Source organism: Electrona antarctica (assembly GCF_951216825.1).
Source record: "Electrona antarctica genome assembly, chromosome: 21".
NCBI lineage: Eukaryota > Metazoa > Chordata > Actinopteri > Myctophiformes > Myctophidae > Electrona > Electrona antarctica.
In genome coordinates this window covers 3,062,906-3,089,905 of record NC_136802.1, presented here as the reverse complement: position 1 = coordinate 3,089,905, position 27,000 = coordinate 3,062,906, and the positions used below count along the sequence as shown (strand labels likewise).

Below are 27,000 nucleotides of genomic sequence, written 5' to 3'. Positions count from 1 at the left end.
ACAAACATTTAAGTTCTCATTTCGTTACTTTATGTTTCATTGTATTTCCAGTCTGTGGTGACGGGGCTAGAAGATCCAACCCTGCCAGCTGTCAGGAGAAGGAGAAGCATGATTTGGGATCCTCCAAGCAGTGAGTATCAATATCCTGTTTACATCATGATGTCATCACTGTCAGATGGAAACCTGTACTGTATGTCCAATAATGTTACTTTTCAGGAAATAAAAAGAGGCTGTGTTTCAATGGGTAGTAATTATTTAGTCACAGCTGTTGTTAATACTTTTTATTGGTTCAATAGTTATAAAACACACAGCCAGACTACTTATAGCATTAATTTAGGAAAAAAAAATCAATGATTATGTAATCGTGCCCGTGTGTGTGTGCGCATGGGTATGTGCATGTGCATAATATATATATGTATGTGTGTGCATGTGTATAAAATTACTGAACTTTTGTAGTGAACTTTTGCGTGGAAGTTGAGGTCACGGTCAAAATGACATCATGGTTCATGTTGTCATTGTAAATGTGTTGCCGTCTGTTGTCTTGTGTTCCAGTGAGTGTGTTTATATTGTCAGTGTAAATGTGTTGCTGTCTGTTGTCTTGTGTTCCAGTGAGTGTGTTTATATTGTCAGTATAAATGTGTTGCTGTCTGTTGTCTTGTGTTCCATTGAGTGTGTTTATAGTCAGTGTCAATGTGTTGCTGTCTGTTGTCTTGTGTTCCAGTGAGTGTGTTTATATTGTCAGTGTAAATGTGTTGCTGTCTGTTGTCTTGTGTTCCAGTGAGTGTGATTATATTGTCAGTGTAAATATGTTGCTGTCTGTTGTCTTGTGTTCCAGTGAGTGTGTTTATATTGTCAGTGTAAATGTGTTGCTGTCTGTTGTCTTGTGTTCCAGTGAGTGTGTTTATATTGTCAGTGTAAATGTGTTGCGGTCTGTTGTCTTGTGTTCCAGTGAGTGGAGGAACTCGCTCTTCAGGATTTGACACCATGAGTGTCGTTTCTAGCCAGGCAGAGACTGATGTAAGTGTTTCCATTGTGGTCTATGTATTCAATTAATCAACATAGCATAACACTTTGTTGATAACTAAGAGCTTTGGACTGATCATATTTTTCCATTATTGTTTTTATATAGGAAGATAAATCAGATTGAAGTACTGATGATTGATATACCATCTATCTGATATATCGGGATGATATTTGCGCTTTTTCACTAATTACAATGTTCCCTCTCTTTCCTGTTGATAGTGTGACAAGGAGACACGACAGAAGACTCGGTTTGAGAGACTGACAGGAGTTAAAACTCTAACAGCAGAAGAATGGAAGAAGAGAAAGGAGGAGCTGATCGAGACAATGTTGACGTTTATGATGACGGAGCCACAAGAACCAAGTAGTGAGTCTTACTGTTGTCCTCTTATGTGGACATACATTACTTACTCAAATGTGTGTTCATGCATTTCATAAAATAAAAAGATTAGATTCATTTTCATTAAAGAATGATTAGTAGGCTGCTCTGAGATGAACATTTAGGGTGACCAGATGTCCCCCGGCCGTTGCGTGGAGTCCCTCATTTCCAAGACTTTTCAGGAGTCCCACAAACTGAGACCCTGTCCCACATTGTGACTGGCAGGCATCAGTGTTCAAACTGGGACCCTGTCCCACATTGTGACTTGACAGGCATCAGTGTTCAAACTGAGACCCTGTCCCACATTGTGACTGACAGGCATCAGTGTTTAAACTGATCCCTGTCCCACATTGTGACTGGCAGGTATCAGTGTTCAAACTGAGACCCTGTCCCACATTGTGACTGACAGGTATCAGTGTTCAAACTGAGACCCTGTCCCACATTGTGACTGACAGGCATCAGTGTTCAAACTGAGACCCTGTCCCACATTGTGACTGGCAGGTATCAGTGTTCAAACTGAGACCCTGTCCCACATTGTGACTGGCAGGCATCAGTGTTCAAACTGAGACCCTGTCCCACATTGTGACTGACAGGCATCAGTGTTCAAATTGAGACCCTGTCCCACATTGTGACTGGCAGGTATCAGTGTTCAAACTGAGACCCTGTCCCACATTGTGACTGGCAGGCATCAGTGTTCAAACTGAGACCCTGTCCCACATTGTGACTGGCAGGCATCAGTGTTCAAACTGAGACCCAGTCCCACATTGTGACTGACAGGCATCAGTGTTCAAACTGAGACCCTGTCCCACATTGTGACTGACAGGCATCAGTGTTCAAATGCCCTAATTAATAGTCAGTCCTCTAATAGTTGGCTTTCTGTTGTAAAGCTCTCTCGTTGTCTCTTTAAGCCTGTTATAATAATAGGCTAACATGAGAAATATCCCCTAGGCTACAGTAGGCCTACCAGTAAGTCGGCCATACCACCATTTAGAACAAAATGTGAGGGTTTGTGTTTTTATTGTAAGTGTAAATGTGTGGTGTGTTTGTTGTCTTGTGTTGCAGTGACAGTGATTTTATTTTAATTGTAGGCTAAATGTGTGGTGGTGTGTTTGTTGTCTTGTGTTGCAGTGAGTGGTGACACAGCTTCTGCCAAGGTCTCAGATTGGCTGAACAGATATCCTGGACCAATAGCGCCCTCTTCAGGACATGACACCATGAGCATAGCTGCTCCCAGCCAGGCAGACACTGGTGATGTGACGAGTGCGAGAGATGAAGATGTTTCATAGATGAAAACTTTATTAGGCTTGAGTTATACTTTGTTGCACACACTGGTGTCACGCGGATGAATAGCAGATCTACAAGCTCACACAACTAGTAGTGATGAGCATTGTTGTTCTTTTCAGTGAATCATTCAGATCAGATCACTAAAACTTAACTTTGAGTTGTACAGATCTAAGATTTGTATTATTGTATTAATATGAACATATTTCTACATATTTCTGGCATTCCTGAGGAGCAGCGACTGTGTGTTCGTTGTGACCTGGGAGTTGTAGAGGATGAGTTTCATTTTGTTTTCTATTGTCCACTATAGCATGATTTAAGAAACTCTTTATTTGAAAGAATTCAGGATAAGAACCCAGATCTGTTTTGGATGTCTGAGTGTTTTATGTTAAATTGGTTGTTCAGTAATGACGTTTTTGTTTTAGGAAAATTCATAGAGAAGGCATGGCAGTTACGTTGGAGAACAATGTATCCATAAGTAACTATATCTATGTATTTTGTGTATATGTATCATTATGTATGTACAATTTTGTGAGTGTCTTGTAAGCCTGTGCGGGCTGGGCATCTTATGATGTAGGACACTTTAATAAAAACTCTATCTATCTATCTATCTATCTATCTACCTACCTATCTATCTATCTATCTATCTATCTATCTATCTATCTATCTATCTATCTATCTACCTACCTATCTATCTATCTATCTATCTATCTACCTACCTTGGTGTTTAAATCACTTTAGGTTCATGTTTATTTTGCCGTTTTCACATCTCGATTAATTTATTGTATTTTATCACATATATTTCTATAAGTTTTTGTTTAAGATGGAGAGCAGTGATTTTTTCCCCACCCTAAAACATGATATATTGTGATGTCACTATATCACTTTTTTTTCATTGGCACGTTTGACTGTCAAGGTTTCAGCCTCCAGGAAGAAACCCTAAATACAAAGGAAAGACGTCTAATAGAAGAGTTATGACATTGAGGGGGCAGAAACCGAGCACTCGAGCGCTGTTCATGCAGCCTGAACTGAGACAAGCTGGAGTTGGAAATACATTGTTTTCAACGAGGGCGGCACAAATAAAAGCAATTTAAATGTTATTGTTTTAAAGTATTGTACAGTAACAACTAACGTCTCTGTAATGTTTATGTTGTACTATTACTACAAAACAATCTAAAATAAAGGGATTTAAGATCATTAAAGCTGGGCTGTTTGTTGCCTGAGTCCAATGCATTTCTGCTTACTTCCGGTCCAGGACTTATTTGTCCCTATTTGCTGTCCCCATTCTCAATAGAAGTGTATATATGTAGGAGAGCTGCCATTGGACTGAAGCCCCATGAAGTGACCAATAGGAGTCTATGTAGGAGAGCTGCCATTGGACTGAAGCCCCATGAAGTGACCAATAGAAGTCTATGTAGGAGAGCTGCCATTGGACTGAAGCCCCATGAAGTGAACAGAGTTTGCGTAACTATCTATACTCTATGGCTCTGCATTGCACAAACCGACCACACCAAGGGGTCTTATTCAGTATTTTAGCTGTGACGATCAGCTCCGCCTCCTGAGATACTTCCGGGTCCTACTTTTGTGTCGCTTTTGTGTCCCCATAGAGTTATACTGTGACGCTCCGTCGAACTAAATCTGAGACGAAAACAACCACGAAAGTCTAATTTTACCGCTTTCCTCGCAACAACAAAGCCGCGCTGCTCTCCCAAATCTGGCTGACAGGCTTTCTGCCCCACACGGAATACTATCGCCATTTTATTTCATTGTGTCAACTAAATCCTCATTAATGCAAACTAGATTCAACATACTCAAGCCTGCAAACATTCTAAATATGCCCCCGAAATATTTTACTGAGCAAATGGACTGTTACCACCTTCAATAATAATGATAATAATAGTCTTTATTGTCTCCACATCATATATTTTTTTTGTCATGGACAAATTGTACAAAACATTAATAATTCTACTCGAGTTGGAAGCATTAAGACCCATTTTAACCCTCAATGGCTTCCTTTCTGAAAAATAACGTCATTGTAAAAAGATTCACGCGTTTAGATATTCTATTTACAATGAGATGCGGACGGGAGCTGGTGCCACTTGGACCACCCTGGGCAAGACCTACACTGAAAAGACTATCAGCGGAAGTTGCGGGATTTTAGCGGAAGTATCGCCCAAGGAAATTACGTTGATGCTTTACAAATCAGTTTACATTCTCCGCGAATGAAACAAGTGTTGTGATTGGTCGGGAAAATATCGTATCCGGGGGAAATACATCTGACTGATGTTCCGGAGGATACATCCGCCCGATAGCTTCTCTGCCTTACGTTGTGACCAGGCTCTTCTTTTCGCAGAAAAGTAAGCCTGGGACCGAGGCTAAGGACAGCCTGGGACCGAGGCTAATAAACACTACACTTGGACCCGGACGTAACGTAGCACTACAAAATGACGTCAGACTTAAATACTGAATGAACACATGAAAAACTACACAAATCACAGCACTCCATCTTTAAGTACAGAGGGTGGCAACTCTTGACCGATATATATCGTCCAGCTGACGACATAGGCTGATATTTGCATATTTACATAATTGTCCCTTTCTTTAAATCTCTATTGGTCAATAAATAAACCCGACATCATGTTACAATGAATGCATTTACAACAATGTGAGCTTTATTGAAGAGAACATGGTTGTATTTCAACATTATTGTTATTCAATTCCCAGGTATAGGCATGCTTTGGCTATAGGCAAAAATGGCTCAGTTGCCGTTCAATACATCTTAAATGGGCCAATAATAGGCTTTCATATAATGGAGAAACAGAGTTGTTTTGATGTCCAAGTGGGGGAAAAAAAGCAAAAAACAGTCAGTATATAGGGTGGTCAGGGGCGACTGTGGCTCAAGAGGTAGAGCAGGTCGTCCAATGATCCATGGGTCGGCGGTTCGAATCCCGGCTCCTCCTGGCTACATGTCCTTGGGCAAGACACTGAACCCCAAATTGCTCCCGATGTGCTGGTTGGTACCTTGCATGGCTTCCACTGCAATCGGTGTATGAATGTGTGTGTGAATGTAATGCACAATCTCTGTAAAGCGCCTTGGATAAAGGCGCTATATATAAATGCACCATTTACCATTTACCTATGTGGGGTGGATGAAATCACCTCTGTGGGGTGGATGATATCACCTATGTGGGGTGGATGAAATCACCTATGTGGGGTGGATGAAATCACCTATGTGGGGTGGATGAAATCACCTGTGTGGGGTGGATGAAATCACCTGTGTGGGGTGGATGAAATCACCTGTGTGGGGTGGATGAAATCACCTATGTGGGGTGGATGAAATCACCTATGTGGGGTGGATGAAATCACCTATGTGGGGTGGATGAAATCACCTATGTGGGGTGGATGAAATCACCTATGTGGGGTGGATGAAATCACCTGTGTGGGGTGGATGAAATCACCTGTGTGGGGTGGATGATATCACCTGTGTGGGGTGGATGAAATCACCTATGTGGGGTGGATGAAATCACCTATGTGGGGTGGATGAAATCACCTATGTGGGGTGGATGATATCACCTATGTGGGGTGGATGAAATCACCTATGTGGGGTGGATGAAATCACCTATGTGGGGTGGATGAAATCACCTATGTGGGGTGGATGAAATCACCTATGTGGGGTGGATGAAATCACCTATGTGGGGTGGATGAAATCACCTATGTGGGGTGGATGAAATCACCTATGTGGGGTGGATGAAATCACCTATGTGGGGTGGATGAAATCACCTGTGTGGGGTGGATGATATCACCTATGTGGGGTGGATGAAATCACCTATGTGGGGTGGATGAAATCACCTATGTGGGGTGGATGAAATCACCTGTGTGGGGTGGATGAAATCACCTGTGTGGGGTGGATGAAATCACCTGTGTGGGGTGGATGAAATCACCTATGTGGGGTGGATGAAATCACCTATGTGGGGTGGATGAAATCACCTATGTGGGGTGGATGAAATCACCTATGTGGGGTGGATGAAATCACCTATGTGGGGTGGATGAAATCACCTGTGTGGGGTGGATGATATCACCTATGTGGGGTGGATGAAATCACCTATGTGGGGTGGATGAAATCACCTATGTGGGGTGGATGAAATCACCTATGTGGGGTGGATGAAATCACCTATGTGGGGTGGATGAAATCACCTATGTGGGGTGGATGAAATCACCTATGTGGGGTGGATGAAATCACCTGTGTGGGGTGGATGAAATCACCTGTGGGGTGGATGAAATCACCTATGTGGGGTGGATGAAATCACCTATGTGGGGTGGATGAAATCACCTATGTGGGGTGGATGAAATCACCTGTGGGGTGGATGAAATCACCTGTGTGGGGTGGATGAAATCACCTGTGGGGTGGATGAAATCACCTATGTGGGGTGGATGAAATCACCTATGTGGGGTGGATGAAATCACCTGTGGGGTGGATGAAATCACCTATGTGGGGTGGATGAAATCACCTATGTGGGGTGGATGAAATCACCTGTGGGGTGGATGAAATCACCTATGTGGGGTGGATGAAATCACCTATGTGGGGTGGATGAAATCACCTGTGTGGGGTGGATGAAATCACCTATGTGGGGTGGATGAAATCACCTGTGTGGGGTGGATGAAATCACCTATGTGGGGTGGATGAAATCACCTATGTGGGGTGGATGAAATCACCTGTGTGGGGTGGATGAAATCACCTATGTGGGGTGGATGAAATCACCTATGTGGGGTGGATGAAATCACCTATGTGGGGTGGATGAAATCACCTGTGTGGGGTGGATGAAATCACCTATGTGGGGTGGATGAAATCACCTGTGTGGGGTGGATGAAATCACCTATGTGGGGTGGATGAAATCACCTATGTGGGGTGGATGAAATCACCTGTGTGGGGTGGATGAAATCACCTATGTGGGGTGGATGAAATCACCTGTGTGGGGTGGATGAAATCACCTATGTGGGGTGGATGAAATCACCTGTGTGGGGTGGATGAAATCACCTATGTGGGGTGGATGAAATCACCTATGTGGGGTGGATGAAATCACCTGTGTGGGGTGGATGAAATCACCTATGTGGGGTGGATGAAATCACCTATGTGGGGTGGATGAAATCACCTGTGTGGGGTGGATGAAATCACCTATGTGGGGTGGATGAAATCACCTGTGTGGGGTGGATGAAATCACCTATGTGGGGTGGATGAAATCACCTATGTGGGGTGGATGAAATCACCTGTGTGGGGTGGATGAAATCACCTATGTGGGGTGGATGAAATCACCTATGTGGGGTGGATGAAATCACCTATGTGGGGTGGATGAAATCACCTATGTGGGGTGGATGAAATCACCTGTGTGGGGTGGATGAAATCACCTGTGGGGTGGATGAAATCACCTGTGGGGTGGATGAAATCACCTGTGGGGTGTCGCGACGTACTCACAGTCAATCACACTGCCAACGCACACAGCTGATAGCAGTTCTTAAATAGTGCTCAGGTGGAAATAAAGACTCCTGCTGAGATCCCGTTTTCTCCAAACTTTATTTCTCCATTTTAAATTATTACACTGATGAAAAAAAAAAGAATTGAAATTAAATTCAAAACCAGGTGTATAAAATAACGTTATAAATAAGAACATAAAACATAACAACTGGAATACATCTGATCATTTGAATAACACAAAGGATACCAATAGGCCTACAGTATCTGGTGAATTACAATCTCAGTTAAAAATAAATTAAAAAAATCAGAAATAAAACATGTTTTTAAATACTGTCAAGAGGTTCATTGTTTCTTTCAATATCGGCTGAAATGGCATCATGCTCCAGTTCTCATTGTCTTCCACTAGCATTGCTAAAAATGCTAACATGCCCTGCCCTTTACCACTTAAGTGCTATAGTTCCAAACATTGCTCGTATGGCTGGAACTATCCCATTGAGATAGAATGAGCACTTCCGGGTTCCGTTGTTACAATGGGAGTCAACGCTAGTGTCGCCACTCTCCTACTAGATTACTCTGATCTAACCCATGTTATGCTTAGCTGTGATTGGACCATAGCAGTTTGGGGAGGGGCTTAGCTATAGGTCAAACAATCAAACAATGCTATGGACCATTGATTCTCCAAGTCAGTGGATTCCAAACTTGTTCATGTCAAGGACGCCCGAGAAGATACTCATCAGCCCCCCCCCCCCCCCCCCCCCCCCCCCCAGGACGCCCGAGATGATACTCATCAGCCCGCAGACCCCCCCCAATTGAAAATACATGCCAAGGACCCCCACTAGAGAAGAGTTCTACGTCTCTAGGACCCCCAGTTTGACCTGAATTAGGCTACGGACGCTCATTGCATGGCCTTTCTATCTCTGGGACCCCCAATACATGTTGTAAAATCAATCTTAATTTAACTCTGAGAGGTGACACATGGAACCAAATGGACCCTAATGGGTCCATTTGGTTCCATGTGTACACTCTCTACTAAAGCAGCAAAGCTATATTAGGCTTCAATTATGTAGATTTACATTGGGACGTTTATAGGGACCCATAAGAGACCACCGCGCTCTGACTTTAGGTGCGTTACCCGTTCAAATCATATCAAATAAATAACGGTAATGGGTCACACACACACACACACCAAGACTGCATTTCAATCATTTATTCTTGCATTTTGAACAGGAGACAAACGTTTTGGGCTATAACCAGGCTGGGATAGGGTTAGGGTACCTATAACCAGGCTGGGATAGGGTTAGGGTACCTATAACCAGGCTGGGATAGGGTTAGGGTACCTATAACCAGGCTGGGATAGGGTTAGGGTACCTATAACCAGGCTGGGATAGGGTTAGGGTACCTATAACCAGGCTGGGATAGGGTTAGGGTACCTATAACCAGGCTGGGATAGGGTTAGGGTACCTATAACCAGGCTGGGATAGGGTTAGGGTACCTATAACCAGGCTGGGATAGGGTTAGGGTACCTATAACCAGGCTGGGATAGGGTTAGGGTACCTATAACCAGGCTGGGATAGGGTTAGGGTACCTATAACCAGGCTGGGATAGGGTTAGGGTACCTATAACCAGGCTGGGATAGGGTTAGGGTACCTATAACCAGGCTGGGATAGGGTTAGGGTACCTATAACCAGGCTGGGATAGGGTTAGGGTACCTATAACCAGGCTGGGATAGGGTTAGGGTACCTATAACCAGGCTGGGATAGGGTTAGGGTACCTATAACCAGGCTGGGATAGGGTTAGGGTACCTATAACCAGGCTGGGATAGGGTTAGGGTACCTATAACCAGGCTGGGATAGGGTTAGGGTACCTATAACCAGGCTGGGATAGGGTTAGGGTACCTATAACCAGGCTGGGATAGGGTTAGGGTACCTATAACCAGGCTGGGATAGGGTTAGGGTACCTATAACCAGGCTGGGATAGCCCAAACGTTTTGTCTAGATTATTGAAATACAGTCTTGGTGTGTGCCACCCATTACCGTTATTTATTTGCAGTGGTGGAAAAAGTACAAAAATATTTTACTTAAGTAGAAGTACTGATTCTCTACTTGACAATTACTTAAGTAAAAGTACAAAGTACCCATTAAGAAAGTTACTTAAGTAAAAGTAAAAAAGTACCTCAAATTAAATGTACTTAAGTACAAAAAGTACCCGGTGTAAAAATGTACTTAAGTATAAAAGTAAAAATTACAAAGTACAAGTACAAAGTACAAAATACAAAGTACCCGGTGTAAAAATGTACTTAAGTATAAAAGTAAAATTACAAAGTAAAAGTACAAAGTACAAAATACAAAGTACCCGGTGTAACAATGTACTTAAGTATAAAAGTAAAAATTACAAAGTACAAAATAAAAAGTACCCGGTGTAAAAATGTACTTAAGTATAAAAGTAAAAATTACAAAGTACAAAATACAAAATTATTTTCAAAATGAATACAAATAAATGAAGTCCTAAAATTGTCCTCAAAAGTGGCTTTATTCCAAAAAATGAAATGGCATACAAATAATTAAAATACAGAACCCCCAACAGCATACATCAATAACATACAGGACCAACATGCATAATTAATTAACACAAGAGCTCCATGTTGCGTTGCAAAACAGACGATGCCCAGTTCCCCAGTGCTAGTTGAACCTCTGCATTCTTGTTTATGAAATGTGCAACTTTAATGCATTTGGGTTTGAATGGAACATGTCTCTGGACAAAGTGATGTCTCCAGACATCACTTTGAGAAACACTGCTGTACTATAATCACGAGCCGTGAATCCGTGAATCAAAAATTCAAACAAGAATTTGCCCACCCATTTCGTAATTAACGCGCAAATTAGGGGGGTCTGGCTCATGGACTAATAGTGCTCAGACCCAGCCAGCCAGCCAGCAATCCACACACACATAGTGCTCAGACCCAGCCAGCCAGCCAGCAAGCCACACACATAGTGCTCAGACCCAGCCAGCCACACACATAGCTCCGTAAGGGAGTGGTTGCACCACTCAAAAAATCTTCAAAAAACTGAAGAGGCTACTGGAGATTGGAGAACCTGATTTGGACATGATCTGATGCAGGACAATGTCACTATGACAGAAAGAGAAGATGGGTCTGGCCACATTCATTCACCCCATAATCTCAGTGGAAATTGGGGAATATGTTGTGAAATAAAAAGTCAGAAAACTGGAATTTGGGAAAATGCCTTATTTTTAATTTCCCCATGCCCACACATCTGTGGTCTCTCTCTCTCTCTCTCCCCCCCCCCCCCCCCCTCTCTGAACAGAACTATAACGACAAGTTGCGATGCGGCCCCTCCCCCTTCACACACACACACACACATACACACACACACCCTATAATGTGCGTAGGCTACTGGCACCGTTCCTCATATCACGCAAGAGACGCCAGTCACGCCACACACCAGTATAGAAGAGAGATAGTCACTTGTGACTTACTCACTTAATGTTGTAACTTGTGGAGGCTATATTGTCTTCCATGAAAAATATTTCGATGCGATGTTAAACTCTGCATGGCTCATTTCCATGCGTCACAGTCAGGGACCCGGCTGACGATTTGGTGGTCCACTGCCTGGTTACCCTTTCTACTGCATATAACAGCGCTGCATGATCTCCTGCAGATCGGCTATTTTGCCGTTTGTGAGGACGCCGACGCACACATGGGCGCGCGTTATTACGCGGCGGAGCCGCGGATAAAATTGTTATTATGATAGCCGGCTTGGCTTTTTTGGCACATTTTATGCCCCCCTCGGCGTGCGTATTGTGCGTGCGTGAGAAATGAGAGGTGTGGCGTGGTGCGTGGTAAAAGGTCAAATTGCGTGACTCTCACTCTCAAAGCGTGAGACTTGGCAGCCCTGCGTTCATCCATGTTGAATGCGTGTGACAACGTGTGTGTGCGTCTTGCCGTCTTCAAGCAGGCCAGGCGACACAACTCCGCCCCCCTATTATCTGAGAGTGGAGCGCAGCCCTGTTGTTCTGTTCTCAACTGCGCATTATTTAATTTGTAGCGAGTAACGAGGTGTCAGATTTTAAATATAGCGGATTAAAAGTACGATTTTTTCCTTGTAAATGTAACGAAGTAAAAGTAAAAATACAGCAAAAGAAAAGTAGTCAATAAAAGTACAAATTCTCCAAACTTGTACTTAAGTAAAGTAACGAAGTATTTGTACTTCGTTTTTTTCCACCACTGTTTATTTGAGACGTTTATAGCGCCACATGGATGGTATTTAGAGCTTCTGTCGCTCCAGACCAGGGGTGGGCAACTTTGACGATGGAGAGGGCCACTATATTTCCACACTAGGGCCATATATTACTGTCATAGCAAAAATAGCCGATCTACAAGCTCAAAACGCGTCGCAGTTTTGAGTTTGAGTTTAGATGGGCTATTTTTGCTACATTCAAATTTAAATCTTGAATTATTTTTTGATATTTTTGAATTGGAATCCTGACAATTAACATTTTTATGTAATTTCAAATGCCTTTAATTACGGTATACTTGTGTTGAAGCATTGAGCTACTAATTTAGACTGAATTAAAGCGGGTCCTGTTTGCATGTTTTGAATTTTAACATCTGAAACCAATATTATATCAGTATTCTGACATTAACCTGAGGGCCACATTAAGTGAAGGTGGGGGCCGCCAGTTGCCCACCCCTTCTCCAGACAGACTGAACGATGGAAGCAGGGCTCATCCACATGATGGCTTGTGGTGGACTTTTTTGGTCAAAAATTCCCATTTTTTGCCACACGGACAAACGAAATGAGTGGACAATAATATTACCAGAAACACATAAACACATGAATTCACCCTTTGTCAGCCTTCTGATTGGTCCCTGACTGACCAACCAGCAGGCTCTTTCTGCCTTGTTCCGCCCTGGTCCCGCCTAGTTTATATTGAATTTGCTAAAACATCATTTTTGGAACAAACTAAAAACAAACATGATCTGCCCTGCAGTCACCGTGCTGCACCTGTGTAGCCTGGCTAATAAGCCAGACTCAAATCACACTGTCGTGGCTAATAAGCCAGACTCAAATCACACTGTCGTGGCTAATAAGCCAGACTCAAATCACACTGTCGTGGCTAATAAGCCAGACTCAAATCACACTGTCGTGGCTAATAAGCCAGACTCAAATCACACTGTCGTGGCTAATAAGCCAGACTCAAATCACACTGTCGTGTGGTATTTGAGTCTGGAGATGCTGTGTATGGATCTTGTTTCCCGGGGGGCGGGTTCAAACATTTTCTCTTTGACGCAATTGGTCAGAGCTACTGTCAGTCAAAGGTCTCAAGCATTGAACGTCACTGTACCAAAGCCCGCCCATATTGCATACCGTGTCCCGATTGGCCACACCAGTTCTCTGGTGTAGGAAATGGGCGTACAATTGAGCCTCTCCAGACCGTAATCCGCCGGCAGGCTTTTTTCTTTTTTGCCAACGGCTGATTCGGTCTGGCTTATTAGCCAGGCTAGCACCTGTGATGTTCCTTCTTACTGACACCAAGTTTAAAATAAGAATTGAACGCACAGAATATCAACACGAAGCAACTGAAAAACACCTTATTTCAATGGTAGTGGATGGAGAGAGAGGATTTTTGTCCAACCACGAAACCACGCAACCAATGGGTGCGAAGAGGGGCACAACCCTAACCCTAACCCTAACCCTAACCCTTTGCGGGACTTGACAAAGGGTGAATTGACCATAACAGTTCTGTAACTCTGAGAGTCACAACGTTAATTAAAGGGGGTCTTTCTTGGCAACTAAAACATTTGAGAACGACTAGTAGTTAGTTGGACTCCTAATGTACCAAACCATAGTGTCGTAGTAAGGGGGGGGGGGGGGGGGGGGGGGGGGGAACCTGGAGAACTTAATTGACATTCAGTAACTAGATCTTATGTTCAAAATAAGAAAATTATAAACATTATAAAGGTGTGGGGGGAAAAAAGAAAGTAAAAAATGTGCCAGTCATGAGTCTTTGCCACGAACACATGTATCTGTATCAGTGTTTAGTTTTAGTTCCATGGACACATGTATCTGTATCAGTGTTTAGTTTTAGTTCCATGGACACATGTATCTGTATCAGTGTTTAGTTTTAGTTCCATGGACACATGTATCTGTATCAGTGTTTAGTTTTAGTTCCATGGACACATGTATCTGTATCAGTGTTTAGTTTTAGTTCCACGAACACATGTATCTGTATCAGTGTTTAGTTTTAGTCATGAGTCTTTGCCACGGACACATGTATCTGTATCAGTGTTTAGTTTTAGTTCCATGGACACATGTATCTGTATCAGTGTTTAGTTTTAGTTCCACGGACACATGTATCTGTATCAGTGTTTAGTTTTAGTTCCATGGACACATGTATCTGTATCAGTGTTTAGTTTTAGTTCCACGGACACATGTATCTGTATCAGTGTTTAGTTTTAGTTCCATGGACACATGTATCTGTATCAGTGTTTAGTTTTAGTTCCATGGACACATGTATCTGTATCAGTGTTTAGTTTTAGTTCCATGGACACATGTATCTGTATCAGTGTTTAGTTTTAGTTCCATGGACACATGTATCTGTATCAGTGTTTAGTTTTAGTTCCATGGACACATGTATCTGTATCAGTGTTTAGTTTTAGTTCCACGAACACATGTATCTGTATCAGTGTTTAGTTTTAGTCATGAGTCTTTGCCACGGACACATGTATCTGTATCAGTGTTTAGTTTTAGTTCCATGGACACATGTATCTGTATCAGTGTTTAGTTTTAGTTCCACGGACACATGTATCTGTATCAGTGTTTAGTTTTAGTTCCATGGACACATGTATCTGTATCAGTGTTTAGTTTTAGTTCCATGGACACATGTATCTGTATCAGTGTTTAGTTTTAGTTCCATGGACACATGTATCTGTATCAGTGTTTAGTTTTAGTTCCATGGACACATGTATCTGTATCAGTGTTTAGTTTTAGTCATTAGTCTCTTGAATAGTTTCCATTTGGTCACATTTTAGTCACCTGGAATGTTTTAGTGTTAGTCTAGTTTTACTCGACTAAATATCATACGATTTTAGTCCACTGACTCTACGGTTGATTTAGTCGACTAAAATGTATTTCGGCGGGCCTTGATGCCGTCGTAATGACCGTTTTTACACTTGCTGAAAATAGCAAGCAGCGCGATGCGTTGTGAGCTTGTAGATCGGCTATTTTCAGCATGCAACCAAGTGTAAAATGACTTATACTGGATCTCTTGTCCACTAGTACCTTCCTAACATTTTAGTCTACTTTTTATTTGTTGAAGAAATTGTCAATATATTTAGTCTTACTTTTAGTCACCATAGCTTAGTTTTCAATTTAGTTTTTCCTCAGTGAAAAAAGGTAGTCGACGAACTTTTTTCGTCTTAGTTTTAGTCGACGAAAACAACACCTGACCTGTGCATAGGGACATATTGATGACCTCTGACCCCTGACCTCTGAGTGGAGGCATTGGAACGCCGTGGGAGGCGACGGTCTGGCGTACGAGACAACGTGTCGATACCAATATATATAATTCCAGTTCAAACGGGGAAATGAAAATAAAAAAAACCAATATATACATCATTGCGGTTCAAAGCTCCGAAACGTTGCAGCTCCAAACTTAATTGGGAGGCTCCGTCTGTCACTGTTATCAATCACTGTTATTAATTAGCCTTAATTACCATTAACGAGTAGTAATTAGCATATTTAATGATGAAGCCATATATACACAGGACTGCTACATGGATGATGTCATTATAAACGGCCAGTACGGCAAGCAGGCAACATTGCGAGGACAACAAAAAGTTAATTTTTTTCTACTCGTGTGATGTCGGGTGAAAGTAGTGTGAAAATCACTGATCTACAAGTTCATAATGCATCACACTAAACTAGCCTGGCTCCAGCCCTGAATCACTGATCTACAAGTTCATAATGCGTCACACTACACTAGCCTGGCTCCAGCCCTGAATCACTGATCTACAAGTTCATAATGCGTCACACTACACTAGCCTGGCTCCAGCCCTGAATCACTGATCTACAAGTTCATAATGCATCACACTAAACTAGCCTGGCTCCAGCCCTGAATCACTGATCTACAAGTTCATAATGCGTCACACTACACTAGCCTGGCTCCAGCCCTGAATCACTGATCTACAAGTTCATAATGCGTCACACTACACTAGCCTGGCTCCAGCCCTGAATCACTGATCTACAAGTTCATAATGCATCACACTAAACTAGCCTGGCTCCAGCCCTGAATCACTGATCTACAAGTTCATAATGCATCACACTACACTAGCCTGGCTCCAGCCCTGAATCGCTACCATTACAAAATAAGATGTCATGGCGATTCAGGTCAGGTGACTCTGACGCAGTGGCTGATTGGCCATCAGCGCCGTCACTCGATGATGTCACAACAGCAAACATGGCCACCCCCCCCCCCCCCCCTCTCCCTACTGTGGTAACTTGCGACCATATATAAATGTATGTGTTAACACATTTAGACCCGAGGACGAAATTTAAATTTGAATGATCTGCATTTGGCCGCCGACGCCCCATCTGAAAACATGTTGTTCCAGGGGTAATGTTCCCTGTGTGGCGTCCAGCCTTCAGCAGTAGTAAATAGAATCTTCAGCTAATATAAATATAAATGGAGCAGCTGTTCCCACATGACCCAAGCAGCAGCATAACAGAGGCAGCACATACATAATAGCATCTGTGTGTGTGTGTGCGTGTGTGAGAGAGAGAGTGTGTGTGTGTGTGTGTGTGTGTGCGTGCGTGCGTGTGTGTGTGTGTGTGTGCAACATACAGTAGTCGGTTCAGTAGCGCTCTACGGCGACACTGCATCGTTCCTATTGGCTGAATACATCCTCTTCGTCGTTGATTGGTTCATGGACGATTATTATTTGTCCGTCTCGACGCGACGTGTGATAATTAAAGTGCCTTCAGAGAAACGTCCAATCATCTTCTGTCTCTCCTAATATTACACGTCCCCCCCCCCCCCACACTCCCAAAACCACCCGCGTCGAATGTCATCAACCCATAATGACCAATATGTTCTTATCAAGAACATGCAATGGAGCAATATGGACATTTCCTACATACTGCCTACCGAAGTGAAACTATACTGCTGCCCGAGGCAGAAACATGCTGGCGACACTGCGATAATACGAGAACTTCTCTTTATGTTTACCCGCGTGGCCCGGTTAAGACTGAGGTTGTGTTTATTGTCATGATTTGTCACAACTCGAGTTGGCTTTGTCCGCAGCGTAAACGTCTTTAAATAAATTAATACTTTTTGAAAAGTCTAAGAGGAAAATGAACGGGGAATACTTTTCCGGGTCCCTCGGAAAAGTGACATTGATCAATTCTTGATAAAAAGCTTCTAATATATTATTTAGCCCCACAATCTATAAAACTCACACTATTAAGGCAACCGGCCGTTTCCACGCGCTGCACAAGGTGCCCTTTTTTTCACTTGAGCACCTGCCCCTCTAAATGTCTGTGCACGCCACTGATGGACACTTGACGGGCACTTACACTCCCGCCTTCTAATGAGAGCACAAAATCTGTCTTGGAAGAGCCACCCATCGACTAATCTAATATACAGCAACCTTCCCCGTGTTTCTACACTAGTCCGATCCAGAAGAACACAGTTTGCCGGCCACTGCTACAGAGCTGACAATGAGGTTATATCTTCCCTTCTTCTTCTCTGGAGTAGAAAAACTGTCCCTATCGCTAGGGACACGTGCATCAGTAAAGCAGGAACTGGGGATGGAAATGAAGGACCGGGAAGTCTGGCGTGGCATCTTGAAATCCATGATCTCGACCGCGGTCGAAATTTTTTGATGATGAGTAGTAGGACAACACGACCAACGCAACGCCGGACAACAAACGTCAATATGTAGTAAATGTCCATACTGGCTCCATGGCATGGTGTTGATAAAGGGCTGATGACGGAGTTTAACGAGTCATCTGATAACATCCTGAAACCATCTGATAACATCCTGAAACCATCTGATAACATCCTGAAACCATTCAGTTTAACGAGTCATCTGATAACATCCTGAAACCATTCAGTTTAACGAGTCATCTGATAACATCCTGAAACCATTCAGTTTAACGAGTCATCTGATAACATCCTGAAACCATTCAGTTTAACGAGTCATCTGATAACATCCTGAAACCATTCAGTTTAACGAGTCATCTGATAACATCCTGAAACCATTCAGTTTAACGAGTCATCTGATAACATCCTGAAACCATTCAGTTTAACGAGTCATCTGATAACATCCTGAAACCATTCAGTTTAACGAGTCATCTGATAACATCCTGAAACCATTCAGTTTAACGAGTCATCTGATAACATCCTGAAACCATTCAGTTTAACGAGTCATCTGATAACATCCTGAAACCATTCAGTTTAACGAGTCATCTGATAACATCCTGAAACCATTCAGTTTAACGAGTCATCTGATAACATCCTGAAACCATTCAGTTTAACGAGTCATCTGATAACATCCTGAAACCATTCAGTTTAACGAGTCATCTGATAACATCCTGAAACCATTCAGTTTAACGAGTCATCTGATAACATCCTGAAACCATTCAGTTTAACGAGTCATCTGATAACATCCTGAAACCATTCAGTTTAACGAGTCATCTGATAACATCCTGAAACCATTCAGTTTAACGAGTCATCTGATAACATCCTGAAACCATTCAGTTTAACGAGTCATCTGATAACATCCTGAAACCATTCAGTTTAACGAGTCATCTGATAACATCCTGAAACCATTCAGTTTAACGAGTCATCTGATAACATCCCAAACCCATTCAGTCATCTGATAACATCCCAGAATGTTGAATGAATTACCCTTACTTTGTCCCGCATTCCAGAGCCGTAATGGCGAGTTTTGTTTAATCAGCGCTAATCCCCGTTTGATTAGCATCACGTTAGCAATAGCATGTTGCAGCATTTTTAGCTAGCGCCGAGCGATTTTCACGTAAAAACTGCCAAAAATCCTGTGTGCACTCCTGTGCACGCGCACAAGCCGGCTCATAAAAAATGCGATATTCGGCGCTTGATTACACCTTAGATTGACTTAATTATGATAATAAAATGGATCGCTAGTATAGAAAGGCCCAGATAAGACATGTGACCTGGCCGACTTTCACTTCCGGTTCAAGCCGATGTCAACATCCGCTAGCTATTTGGCCATCTATTCCAAATATGGCTGGCACTGGGCAACGGCCCCATCTCCTGGCCAAATAGTAGTATGGCAGCTAACTTCAACAGGTTTCTTGGCTTCCTTTCCTTTGCAGGGTTCAGTCTGAGGAAGAGCCGAGAGGCTCCAAACGCCACCTGGTGTGTGAAAAAGAGCCGAGAGGCTCCAAACGCCACCTGGTGTGTGAAGAAGAGCCGAGAGGCTCCAAACGCCACCTGGTGTGTGAAGGAACCCAGGACATACGGTATATGATTGATAGATTTGTAGCACTAGGAATGATTCAGTAGAGCTGTAACTCATCCGGATGATGGACCCAGTGATCCAAAGAACATAGAGGTGGGCCTTTAAATCTGTAAAACATGGGGATGGGCCTGTTGAACTACATTTCCCATCCCGGCCATACACCATGGGTGGTACTACATCCCAGGACTACAATGAAAAAAGTGATATAGTGCAATATTATCTATTGCATTTTCCAACTAGAAAGGTCGCAATTTTAAAAAATTGCAAAGTGTGGTTGCCGCAGTGGCTTACATATGCCCCTCCCACTGATATTGCCAGCCAATTACAATGTTGCGTCACCCCTGCGATCATGCGTAAGTAATTCGGATGGGATTTATCCCCCCAAAAAACATTTTTCTGCAAGAAACGGTTACATTTCTCGCATTTGCGGCGCCCCTATGGATGAAAATGGAATCGCTTTTGGCTTTTGGTTGATTAAACCACCCGCGACATCTGATTCAAATTTGGGATGGATTGGACATTCCGTTCGTGACTTTAGGCATTTTTTGTAAAATAGGCCCCTCCCACTAACGTCGGACGACGATTAAGGCCGAACGATACGGACAAAAAATCTGAAAAAAATTGAAACGCGGTCCGATAGGTCCAGAGATCATGTGTACCGATTTCTGTGAGATTCGGACAAAATCTGTAGAAATAGAAAATAAAGGTGTGTTTTGAAGAAAAATCAAAATGGCGGAAAATCTATCCTGACGCAAATGGGCGTGGCCTATATGGGGAGATGCGTCATGGCCCAAGGAATACAGGGAGAAAGGAATTTTTAATTTACGACCTACGGTTCAAGAGTTATAAGCCAAAACGTAAAGTGGGCTGTTATAGCGCCACCATGAGGCCGACCGATATAATTATAGGTGAATTAATTTTAGTAAGTATTACGAATTATCCCTCCAAGTTTTGTAACTATAGTCCTTACGGTCTCCGAGGAAAAAATACTTGAACGTGATTTTTTGCATTTTCCCATTCATGTCAATGGGGACATTTAATGCACGAATAAATGAATATCAATTAAACTATACAACATTTCTCTTAGAAACGAGCAAGCACACCATTCCCGATTTTTCCGGTCAATTTGAGATATGGCTCAAGTGCGTACAGTCAAAACTGTAGGAGGAGTAGTACTACAAAGTTTAGGGTTACTCTAGCGAAATAATAGAAATAAAGTGTTACAATTACAATAGTCTGGTTGCCCTTTAGGGCAACCACACTAATAAAGATTGTATATTTTAATAAGTCTGTGGTCCGTCTAGTATGTACCAATAGCCTCTGGTTACAATAGCAGAAGAAGTGTAGAGCAAACAGACACACAGAGTTTCTGTCAGTTTATATTGTTGAGCTGTACTGTATATATACGCTATCGTTCCACTTTCACTTGAAATAGATCATCAAGAATACAACTACTAGGTAGTAGTGCACAGAGCCGTAGTGCACAGAACCGTAGTGCACAGAACCGTAGTGCACAGAACCGTAGTGCATAGAGCCGTAGTGCACAGAGCCGTAGTGCACAGAACCGTAGTGCACAGAACCGTAGTGCATAGAGCCGTAGTGCACAGAACCGTAGTGCACAGAACCGTAGTGCACAGAGCCGTAGTGCACAGAGCCGTAGTGCACAGAACCGTAGTGCACAGACAGGGGACACCATGTGTGAAAGCTCTGCCCCAACCGTTCTTTTATTGTGTGTTGTGGGCATTAACAACTTGTCGAAGTTGAGTCGATTTATCGTTTTGTATGAGGGTGGAGGTGCGTGCGCTCAACAGGGGTGGGCGGAGGTGCGCGCAATACGGAGCCTGTCAAACAAAGCACTGCGCACACAGTGGCCTCTCCAATATGGCACAGTGTATGTTAAACAGTGTGTGCGTCGCACACTGGTACACAGACCAGAAAAGAGAACACAACAGGAGAGGGGGCATCATTGGCACACAGCGCCAGCAGCAGCGCAGCAGCACAGCGCAGCACAGCGGCCCGAGAAGTACACAATACAAAATATAACATTAACACTAGTGGCCTTCAGAACACAATATAGAAGACATAGGTCTATATATTATCATCACAGCAGCCAGCAGCAGTTTGGCACATCATCAGAATACAATCTGCATTACCTTCCACGTGAACCTTCTCCTTCCCCTCCAACTCGATAACTTCTCATGTTAGTTTGTTACTTATTTTCTGAGCCATGCAAATAAACAACAACCCGGACCGCACTGACCGGAGACGGAGAGGTTCATATGATGTGCCCCGCGCGTAAAGCTAAACCAGAAACAGGAGTCATTGCGTCAGCACGGATGTAGCCTCGGAAAGCCAGACGTTTTATTTCCAGACGTTTTATTATCATCACAGCAGCCAGCAGCAGTTTGGCACATCATCAGAATACAATCTGCATTACCTTCCACGTGAACCTTCTCCTTCCCCTCCAACTCGATAACTTCTCATGTTAGTTTGTTACTTATTTTCTGAGCCATGCAAATAAACAACAACCCGGACCGCACTGACCGGAGACGGAGAGGTTCATATGATGTGCCCCGCGCGTAAAGCTAAACCAGAAACAGGAGTCATTGCGTCAGCACGGATGTAGCCTCGGAAAGCCAGACGTTTTATTTCCAGCATGGAGGTGAGGGGGATATCGTTTGGGGATAAAGTTTGCGCGCTTCTATCTGTTACTTCTCTGACGCAGCGCAGTTCAAACTTCAAATTCAGCCAGTCAATATAGTGGGACACCGCGCGCTGAGAGCCACATACACAGCTGCAGTTGGTTTTTAATTAAGGGCGCGTTCTGAACTTCTGAATGCAATGCAAACTAATAGACCAATTATTTGTTTACAAACATTGGGACTGGGCGCGCACGGGTGACTGTTTCATGTAATCAATTCCCAACAGTGTTGCGCACAGAGAACAGCTGATATACAAGCTCACATCGCATCGCAGATGCGACTGTTGTGAGCGTAGAGGTCTGCGTGCGCGACACCATCGCGGGACGAAGCATAAATTATACTTGATGGGCTGCAGGTGCGCGTGCAGCCGTGCACAAATAGGCTCTGCTGCCGTGTTCATGAGCGCACCTCCCGTTCTTATGACAGCGACTGGAGGTTCTGTTTTGAATTGCTATTATTGTTCAAACACAACAGAAACCAAGGGTTGACTTCTGTCCGTGACAATAATCAATGCTACAGTTTGAATTCTGTACGCACGCACACAGAGCAAAACATATGATATGGGGAAAACTCCTCCTAAACTGAATCGACTTGTGTTAATGAAATCGATAAATCGATAAATCGATTTTTTAGTGAATGCCCTATATGTGACTGAGGTTTCCGGCATCCTGAGAGCGTATAGTGGTCTTGGAGGGATGTATAGTTTAACTAAACTGGACATGTAAGACGACGCGACTCCATTTAAGGTTTTATAGGTCAGGAGGAGTATTTTGAAGTCGGCTCTGGCCTGTATGGGCAGCCAGTGTAGTGCTATGGTGTGGTGTGGTCCTGTATTCAGCCAGTGTAGTGCTATGGTGTGGTCCTGTATACAGCCAGTGTAGTGCTATGGTGTGGTCCTGTATTCAGCCAGTGTAGTGCTATGGTGTGGTCCTGTATTCAGCCAGTGTAGTGCTATGGTGTGGTCCTGTATACAGCCAGTGTAGTGCTATGGTGTGGTCCTGTATTCAGCCAGTGTAGTGCTATGGTGTGGTCCTGTATACAGCCAGTGTAGTGCTATGGTGTGGTCCTGTATTCAGCCAGTGTAGTGCTATGGTGTGGCCCTGTATACAGCCAGTGTAGTGCTATGGTGTGGTCCTGTATACAGCCAGTGTAGTGCTATGGTGTGGTCCTGTATTCAGCCAGTGTAGTGCTATGGTGTGGTCCTGTATACAGCCAGTGTAGTGCTATGGTGTGGTCCTGTATACAGCCAGTGTAGTGCTATGGTGTGGTCCTGTATACAGCCAGTGTAGTGCTATGGTGTGGTCCTGTATACAGCCAGTGTAGTGCTATGGTGTGGTCCTGTATTCAGCCAGTGTAGTGCTATGGTGTGGTCCTGTATACAGCCAGTGTAGTGCTATGGTGTGGTCCAGTATACAGCCAGTGTAGTACTATGGTGTGGTCCTGTATTCAGCCAGTGTAGTGCTATGGTGTGGTCCTGTATTCAGCCAGTGTAGTGCTATGGTGTGGTCCTGTATACAGCCAGTGTAGTGCTATGGTGTGGTCCAGTATACAGCCAGTGTAGTGCTATGGTGTGGTCCTGTATTCAGCCAGTGTAGTGCTATGGTGTGGTCCTGTATTCAGCCAGTGTAGTGCTATGGTGTGGTCCTGTATACAGCCAGTGTAGTGCTATGGTGTGGTCCTGTATACAGCCAGTGTAGTGCTATGGTGTGGTCCTGTATACAGCCAGTGTACAGTAGTGCTATGGTGTGGTCCTGTATTCAGCCAGTGTACAGTAGTGCTATGGTGTGGTCCTGTATTCAGCCAGTGTAGTGCTATGGTGTGGTCCTGTATACAGCCAGTGTAGTGCTATGGTGTGGTCCTGTATACAGCCAGTGTAGTGCTATGGTGTGGTCCTGTATTCAGCCAGTGTAGTGCTATGGTGTGGTCCTGTATTCAGCCAGTGTAGTGCTATGGTGTGGTCCTGTATTCAGCCAGTGTAGTGCTATGGTGTGGTCCTGTATTCAGCCAGTGTAGTGCTATGGTGTGGTCCTGTATACAGCCAGTGTAGTGCTATGGTGTGGTCCTGTATACAGCCAGTGTAGTGCTATGGTGTTGTCCTGTATACAGCCAGTGTAGTGCTATGGTGTGGTCCTGTATTCAGCCAGTGTAGTGCTATGGTGTGGTCCTGTATACAGCCAGTGTAGTGCTATGGTGTTGTCCTGTATACAGCCAGTGTAGTGCTATGGTGTGGTCCTGTATACAGCCAGTGTAGTGCTATGGTGTGGTCCTGTATACAGCCAGTGTAGTGCTATGGTGTGGTCCTGTATACAGCCAGTGTAGTGCTATGGTGTGGTCCTGTATACAGCCAGTGTAGTGCTATGGTGTGGTCCTGTATTCAGCCAGTGTAGTGCTATGGTGTGGTCCTGTATTCAGCCGGTGTAGTGCTATGGTGTGGTCCTGTATTCAGCCAGTGTAGTGCTATGGTGTGGTCCTGTATACAGCCAGTGTAGTGCTATGGTGTGGTCCTGTATTCAGCCAGTGTAGTGCTATGGTGTGGTCCTGTATACAGCCAGTGTAGTGCTATGGTGTGGTCCTGTATACAGCCAGTGTAGTGCTATGGTGTGGTCCTGTATTCAGCCAGTGTAGTGCTATGGTGTGGTCCTGTATACAGCCAGTGTAGTGCTATGGTGTGGTCCTGTATACAGCCAGTGTAGTGCTATGGTGTTGTCCTGTATACAGCCAGTGTAGTGCTATGGTGTGGTCCTGTATTCAGCCAGTGTAGTGCTATGGTGTGGTCCTGTATTCAGCCAGTGTAGTGCTATGGTGTGGTCCTGTATACAGCCAGTGTAGTGCTATGGTCCTGTATACAGCCAGTGTAGTGCTATGGTGTGGTCCTGTATTCAGCCAGTGTAGTGCTATGGTGTGGTCCTGTATTCAGCCAGTGTAGTGCTATGGTGTGGTCCTGTATTCAGCCAGTGTAGTGCTATGGTGTGGTCCTGTATTCAGCCAGTGTAGTGCTATGGTGTGGTTGTGGTCCTGTATACAGCCAGTGTAGTGCTATGGTGTGGTCCTGTATTCAGCCAGTGTAGTGCTATGGTGTGGTCCTGTATTCAGCCAGTGTAGTGCTATGGTGTGATCCTGTATTCAGCCAGTGTAGTGCTATGATTGTTGACGTGATGTGGTCAATTTTCCTTTTTCCATTGTGAGTACTGACTGTAATGATATAGATATGAAACTAGTAAAGAAGGTAATTGGAGGGATTTCTAAACCATTAACATACATCTGCAATTTATCATTTCAAACTGGTAAATTTCCAAATGGCATGAAAATAGCTAAAGTCATACCACTGTTTAAATCTGGAGACAGACACAACTTCACAAATTACAGACCTGTATCGTTACTTCCACAGTTCTCCAAAAAAATTGAAAAACTGTTCAACAACAGATTAGATACATTCATTGAAAAGCACAGTCTACTCAGTGACAGTCAATACGGATTTAGAGCAAACAGATCAACAGCAATGGCATTGATGGACTCGATTGAGGAGATCACTAATTCCATAGATGAATATAAGTATGTAGCTGGAGTATTTATAGATCTTAAAAAAAGCATTTGATACTATTAATCATGACATATTAATTAATAAATTGGAAAGATATGGGATTAGAGGAAGAGTATTAAATTGGGTGCGAAGCTATTTAAGTGACAGGAAACAATTTGTGAAGTTGGGTGAGTCTGTCTCTTCATGCTTGGGCATTGCTTGTGGAGTCCCCCAGGGGTCGGTATTGGGTCCTAAACTGTTTATTATGTATATAAATGATATGTGTGATGTGTCTAATATATTGAAAATGGTAGTTTTCGAAGATGACACTAACATGTTTTGTTCCGGAAAAAATCTACATGAGCTATTGGACCTGGTCACTTCAGAATTATGCAAGTTAAAAAGGTGGTTTGATAAGAATAAATTGTCACTAAATCTGGCTAAAACAAAACTAATGATATTCAGTAATTACAAAATAGATAATCAAGTAAATATACAGATAGATGGTGTTGAAATTGAGAGAGTTTCTGAGAACAAATTTCTTGGTGTAATAATTGATGATAGAATTAACTGGAAGTCTCATATTAAATATATATATAATAAATTATCTAGAAGTCTTTCAGTTTTAAATAAAGCAAAGCACCTTTTGAACTATAAGTCACTACGTATGCTATACTGTTCCCTGGTTTTGCCGTACCTAAACTACTGTACAGAGGTTTGGGGGAATACTTATAAAACTTCACTTAATGCAATAACTATACTTCAAAAACGAGCTATAAGAATTATACATAATGCTGGATATAGAGATCACACTAATATATTATTTTTAAACTCATATCTTTTAAAATTCATGGATATAATAGAATATAAAACTGCCCTTATAATGTACAAAGCAAGGAATAATCAACTCCCTGGAAATATTCAGGTGATGTTCTCTGATAGAGAGGGGGGCTATAATTTAAGGGGGGAACTAAATCTAAAAACCAGAGTGGCTCGGACAACACTAAAATCATTTTGTATTTCAATATGTGGAGTAAAACTATGGAACAGTATGCATGTGGAACTCAAGCAATGCTCAAGTGTGAACCAGTTAAAAAAAAGATA

At 43.2% G+C, this 27,000-nt stretch overlaps 2 protein-coding genes across 2 annotated transcripts in view; both read left to right on the top strand.

The window, feature by feature from the left end:
- The window catches only part of LOC306913802 (GTPase IMAP family member 8-like), a gene marked incomplete at its 3' end in the record, with an annotated part of 81,873 nt that overhangs the window by 30,177 nt on the left and 24,696 nt on the right, over positions 1-27,000 (top strand). The window lies entirely within an intron of this gene.
- LOC306914021 (uncharacterized protein) lies at positions 57-3,236 on the top strand. The gene is made up of 4 exons (XM_079490893.1): positions 57-130; positions 950-1,017; positions 1,252-1,387; positions 2,528-3,236. The coding sequence occupies exons 1-4, from the start codon at positions 109-111 to the stop codon at positions 2,683-2,685; spliced, it is 384 nt and encodes a 127-aa protein (XP_079347019.1). The 5' UTR covers positions 57-108; the 3' UTR covers positions 2,686-3,236.